This window comes from Sphaeroforma arctica (genome assembly GCF_001186125.1).
Source record: "Sphaeroforma arctica JP610 unplaced genomic scaffold supercont1.853, whole genome shotgun sequence".
In the NCBI taxonomy this organism is placed as follows: domain Eukaryota; class Ichthyosporea; order Ichthyophonida; genus Sphaeroforma; species Sphaeroforma arctica.
In genome coordinates, this window is record NW_014039705.1 from 15,290 (window position 1) to 22,081 (window position 6,792).

General features: G+C 40.1%; 1 protein-coding gene across 1 annotated transcript in view; it reads right to left on the reverse strand.

Annotated features, from left to right (window-relative positions):
- Positions 1-3,235: 3,235 nt before the first annotated feature.
- SARC_08925 (hypothetical protein) overlaps positions 3,236-6,792 on the reverse strand; it is a 4,345-nt gene continuing 788 nt past the window's right edge. The window contains exons 2-4 of the mRNA XM_014297078.1: positions 6,226-6,349; positions 5,097-5,326; positions 3,236-4,479 (exon numbers count right to left, since the gene is read on the reverse strand). Coding sequence (XP_014152553.1) covers positions 4,168-4,479; positions 5,097-5,326; positions 6,226-6,349 — 666 coding nt within the window. The 3' untranslated portion in view covers positions 3,236-4,167. The remainder of the gene's footprint in view (positions 4,480-5,096; positions 5,327-6,225; positions 6,350-6,792) is intronic.

Here is a 6,792-nt window from a genome sequence, read left to right on the forward strand (position 1 = left end):
ATATTTGATTTTTCATTCACTGTGTTGATTGGTTATTAAAATAATGCTTTGAGCATAGTCTTCTACATTTAAAAAAAATAAAAATACAGAAAGAACTGGGTACCCCTACTTATTTTAACAAGCCCAGAATTCCCGATGTGCGGACACAATATTTTCCTTTTTTGTCTTGTTGTTTTCTAAAGATAAATTAAAATGATAACAACTTTCTCTCCATCATCTATTCATCTTGCTCTTACTCTCTTGTTTGCTATCAGTGTCAGTCTGTCATTCCGTCAGCCGTCAGGCGTCAGGATCGAAGGCTCAAACTCCCAAAGGGACTGTACTTCTGGTGGGTTCAAAAGTTCAGGGCCCAAAAGGGTCCAAAATGGCCCAATCAACACAAGTCCACAACTCACAAGTCCACATTACACAATACAAGGCTATAATTTCGAATTCCGTGATTCGTTTCTGAGGGATTGTCTCAGAAACTGAGAAATGATGTCCTGGACTCCTGGTGCCTGGCGGACGAATCTATTTCGATACTTTTTGTAAAAACAAAAACCAACGACAATTTCTCATTTCAGAGAGGTAGTGAGATTACAGTTTTCCATTTTTAATGAAAAAACTAATTTATATCCCTCTCTATTAGACCCTGTGGCAAAAATTTAAAATTACTCTCGCTGTAGTACAAAAGAGACTTTTAAGAGTAGGAGAAAGTCAAAACTGGACTCGAGAGCTTGGACTTAGGACTCTGTACCTAACCTCAAACTGTTTTCCGTTAAAACCTTTAAGAATCAAATAAATGTATACGATCAACTTTATTCTATATGCGGTCCTTTGTTTGTTCATAGGTACTATGGTGCACCTTACGTGTCTAAACATTTTAGTGTGTACCGTTTTGACCATACCAACCAGTCCTATGACAAAAGAACTCGGGTAGGCTCTTCTGATCCCATTATAACCGCTATAACGGTTAAATTGAATATATATACGTTTACTGTAAACTTCTATTCCATTCCCCATAACGTAATAAGCTCTGAGCCGAGCCCTGTGTCGTTTGAGGTGAAACAAAAGAGTTCTCATTGGTGAGTTAAATATCACCGAGCGACTACATATGTACGAATCGATACAGGAGTCCAGGAGTGACGTTGAGTCACTGTCTCACAGATCAGTGATCACTGGAATTTTTTCATAGCCTCCTTCTTCTCTCTTGTTGTTTACAATTCAGAAGGCTATGGATTTTATATTTAAAGAAAAAAGCAATCCACTGTACACTCCCGACTCCCGAGTCCCCAGAGAGTAAATATATATTTAGCCGTTTCAAAAATATATTGAAATATATAAGTCAAAATCTGTGTGTAACAACAACGAATAATAATTGAACAAAACTAAAATTTACAATTCAATATTAATATATTTTAATTTCTCATTTCCTTCAATAGTAGGTGAATATTTCATTATTACCATAAAGAGACAAACTACCCAGGACGAGTTAAACAAGAGACATCTTTCAGACAATTCCTAAAATATTAATACTCTCTATTCTCTCTCTACTCTAGCTCTACAATCTACAGAGACTACTAAAGACTAGAGTAGTAGAGAGAGGGAGAGTGGAGAGTTGGAGACTGGAGAGCCAGGCCCAGGAGAGTGTACTTTTTACTGCCTTTGCCTTGCCTTAAAATTGTATTTTATTGAAATATTCATTATTAATTTTAGAGGGCTATGTAAATACTGATAAATTCAATTTGAGATTTAGAATTTCACAAATAAATAATTTTAGTTTTGTATTTATTTTTGAAAAATTGAACTTTCACAAAGTCTATGGACTATGGACTATTATGGACTATAGTCGATTGGTCGGACTATGAGGTAAATGGAATTCGGAAAATACTATTGTCTGGGGAGTCGGACTCTGCTCTGCACTGTCTTCAGCAGTCTGGACTCTGGACTCTGGAGTTCTGGTCTCCGGACTCGTGTGTAAATATTAAATAGTGAGTGAGTTCGTCAGTTCACACACAACAAGAGAGAAGAAGAAGAGAGTGGGTCAGTGGGGGAAATGGGAGACGGGCGCTTGTCAGAGTCGCCTCCCAACACTCGCCCCTCGGCCAGGGTCTCAGGAGTCAGTCAGGAGTCAGGGCAGGACTCAAGTATCACACTGTGAGACCGAGAGTCGGAGAGACCGAGACGGACCCAACCTTTCCGCTGCATTATGTAGCCTCTTATTTTTTTAAAATTTTTATACGCTGCGGGCATCGGTTGGGCTGTTTATTTATTTTGTTTGTTTTGTTTGTTAAAAAAATACATTGTAAAAACAAAAAAAAACAAAAAACAAAAATAAATCTATCATAGCCGTACATATTTTATATAATTTTAAAAAAACAAAAGTATCAGCAGTCCACAACAGGGGTCAGAGACTCCCAGCCTCAGTTGTCACAGGGCCATCCAGGTGATGTTAATGCTCCAAATTATGTCACTGTACGTTTATAATACGAGATTGAATTAGACCAGGAAGGTGGGGGAATGGAGGAGGATGTGTGGGGGGGAATCTACGACTCGTCAGCCTTTTCAGAACCATCCCGACACATCTTGTTATTGTATTGAAGTATTAGCCACACACGAGAAGCTCAATATATTCTGATATGAAGAATTGATATTTCTTAACAAAATCTTCCCTGTCTATATCAAAAGCTCTTGGCTATGTGAAGGCTACCAGCATATGACAATGATATTAAACCCTTCCCCAAATCCCTCATTTAGCCATATATTGAATATTTAAATTAAACTTGCCTTTTTCTCCTGTGCGACTACAAGTCGGTTTTGCGGTGTGTGTTCAAAGACATAAATCTTAAACTTCATGCAAACGGAGGGTGGCGCTTGTTGGTTACTAAACTTTTACGTGAAGTTGGAAACCGTTTTCATACACAAGCTGTATTGTCAATATCAATACTCAACAAAGTTCTCAGCCGAACTATACTGTATTCTACCACATGTCTTGCGTAATATCATATTTAAAAAATATATAGAAGTCGTCTTACGAACACAACTTCGAGATGGATATTTCGTAGCCGCTAAATCGAGATAAATAGCTCCCGCTCCCGAGGTTAGGACCCAATGTGCGTAGGACGGTTAGGGAGTAATCATTGCCAATGAGTTCCCCATGAACTTGTGAAGACCTTTGCTAGCTTTCTGATTTTTGAATATTACAAGTTGCCAACTCAGAAAATAAATAACAACTAACGCAAGCGAGGCATGGTAATCAGGAAACACATATCGCACGGAATGGCTTTATTGATCAAGCTTTAAGTTTCAGTCATTGGAGCTATCGGTCCAAATGGTTACACTTACGATATTTTTTACCGGTAGTATCGTTTCCAAGGAACCTGTATGTTGAAGCGGAAAATTTGTTGACATCGATTTGCCATCCTTAGCACCAAGCGAGTAGTTAACGCGACCTAGTATCACGTGAGTGTAAATACTATCTAAACCAAGAACCAACGCGACGACAATCCAATTTATAATAAGTCACATAGCAGTGTTGAAACGTGTGCGCTCATGTTCATGTTCCGCTTCACTACTTTTAAAGTAATAATTTGAAGCTGCAACCTCGTATAAGTCAACCATGATAGGAGGGAATGAGCCAGGTTAATCACGAACCGGATGAACTAGCCGTTAAAAGGTGCCGCCAGGACACGAACAGTCCACATCAAAACACTATCGACGCCCATTCCTTTTCCACTATACAAAGTCAACGGACTACACTTCCCTACAGGCAACTCCCCGGCCAGCCAAGTGCTCTTTCGATAAAGGATGATCGTACAACGTTTCTATACTAGTGTCTCAAACGTCAGAGCTAACTCCATCCAGCTCGCCCAAAAGATTGTCCAACAGATAGAAGGGAAATCCCTGAGTACCACAGCACATACTGGATATCGTTTCTATGCGACCAGCCCCACAATTTCCCTCTCGCACGCCATAGTCTCCTTTTTAGTATTCGGGTCGCTGTTTCCACGGCACATGTATACACGAGTCCCTGTCTGCTATCTGCTCGGAATTGCAAATGCACAAACCCTATTGACTGACCAAATCACCAGCTGGTTCCGATCTCTTGCCATCGACGAGGAAGAGCTTGTTCGACCCCAAGGATAGAAGCAAGGGTAAACCCCATACCAGAGAGATATGCATGGTTTCTCAGTCCAACTTGAACGCCTGATGCTTCTCTTTGAACGCGACTTCCTTGCTGGCAGAGAACAGATCAACCGCACCCATAACAATCTCTTTGAGCCAAATTGTCTGCAGGGTCATGATAACGATATTACATAGCATGTAGTATAGTACCACCGCGACTGAGTGGGCCTCGCCACTCTGTAGGAGGTTGTACATAAGCCTCCACCAGGTGAAGGATACGTAGAACCCCAGGCCGATCCGCACAACAATAAAGGTGATGGAGAAGCACACCGTTGCGATCATATAAACGATGTGCTTCTCATTGCCTAGAAGACCCTGTGGTGAAGAGATAAGAGAAGATACGAGAGTTGTCTATTAACATGGGAGATATAACTGTTGGTATTCACCAGAAGTAGGCATGATAAGGCAGCCAACGTCCCAGATTTGGAGATTCGTCAACGAATTGCGAAATATACCAGATAGGTGTGTCTATCAGCATACACACGTGCAAGCAAACCTATCCCACATATCTGTCTTCAAAATTGTTCAGCATAACATGCGCATTCGTGGTACATCTTTGACGATTTAACGAGTTTACGCTTCCAATAAAAACTATTACAGTACATATCTGATGATTGAATGAGTTTACGCTTCCAATTCAAACAGAGTACACATACATGCGAAAGATTCAGATACATTTTATACATTTAAAACAAGCATCCGTATACGTGTTCATACATTGTTTCAATTGATGCATGTCACATATATCTATAAAGCAGGGTAAGTCAGAACACAAAGTGGATACTACTCTGCAAATATCAGCTGAAGAAATTCGTTTTCTTCGACAGGACACACCAAGTAAAGGAGAAATCATGCGTGTGTATGTCAGATTCTACACTAAGGAGAAGACCGCGAAAGAATAAAAGCGTAGTAGTACATCAGAATGGACATACCAGTATATTACGCGTGTGGTAGAAAGGTGTCGACAGCTCGAACATGCCCAGGAAGAAACCCAGGTAGTGCTGCAGAAACGGGTGCATGCCCAGCCAAAACACCCCTAGACTCGCAACTGCATGCGCACAGAAGGGTACGCCTAGGCCATGGTATATAGACACCAGACTATCCCACATGAAGTAGCCTACCGTGAAGATCAGGAACCGGTCGTAGTATTCCGGCATACGGCCTGTAGCAAGGCACGGAAGGTAATCAACGGTGTGTATGCATGTGGTTATTAGCAAGCCATGATATTCAGGTACCAGGCTATCCTACATGACATGGTCAAGCGTAGATATTAAAACCCCGTCGTCGTGTTGCGGCCTGCTTGAAAAGATATAAATAATTATGGTTCTGCGTGTATGTAGTTGAGATATACAGGTAAGAAAGCGGTTAAGGTAAACGGGCACGCGGCCTTTAAAGATGTACAACGAGTAAACGACTGGGTAGCCAGTATATTTGCATGGAAACCTTGATGGACACATACCACAAGTGCTAACATATAGAAACTTACCACAAAGATGACAAATTATTTGTACTAAACGAACATACTGTCTGTGGCGAGGCTCGGATGGACTGAAGTATATATCAATATAAGTAGTATACATATATATTATTTATATGTTTTACCACACACATTTATAAATAATATATCCATTCATATTTATGTATATTGACATTCGCGTATGTGTAGTCTATCGCTCGCGAGCTTAAATGAACCGATTGGCAGAAAATATCCATCACCAAAGTGTACAACAAAATAGGTGCACATACAGTCAATGTCACAGGTAATCACCAAATACAAAGCCGTGGATCCAAATGCAAACATCGGAATATCTACTCGGCTCTGGAGTCAATCTGAGTGCGCATAACGCCAAAAACCCACACACACACTCACACATATATATATGTATATGTATATATATATAATATATATATATAAATAAAATACCTCCGTCCACTCCACCAAACTGCCACCCAGGTAGAGTGAACGGTTACAGTGGTGCTGGTACACAGTGACAAACGACTGCACAGGGAGGTAGACTCAGGGGACCTTCATTAATTAGAACGCCACAAACGGGAACATACCGTACATAGGTTCTACAGCCAACTCTTCATTGTATAGCCATACGGGGATCGTGTTCAACGAGATGACGGCGTGTGTGATTGAGCAGCAACTGATGGCCACCTCTAATTGGTCTCCCTTCGAAAGCTGGATTGATAAGTGGATAAAACATGTTTTCTGTTAGGTCTTCACCCCACGGAAGTACACAATAAAACTGAATTCGGTACTTGGAAAGTGAAATTTCAGATTGAAGTTTTTTATCGATGATTATATCCAATACATATAGGGGAAATCTTACGTGCGACATAAAAGGTGTACGTATACGGAACCCATGCGAACTCGTACAAATGTAGGAATTGAATATTCACAATACTCAACGAACATTCGCAAAACTGAATGCGACTAAATACAAAGAAAATCAAGAGAAGCAGTCTCATTCATGACAAAGCAGAATAAAATAAAATACACAGGATACAAGTGATAAGAATTCATATAGATTGTTTGAATGTATTTCACAGTACAGTTCACTTGGAACAAAAACACATATTTTTTAGATATTATATATACACACACACACACATATATATATA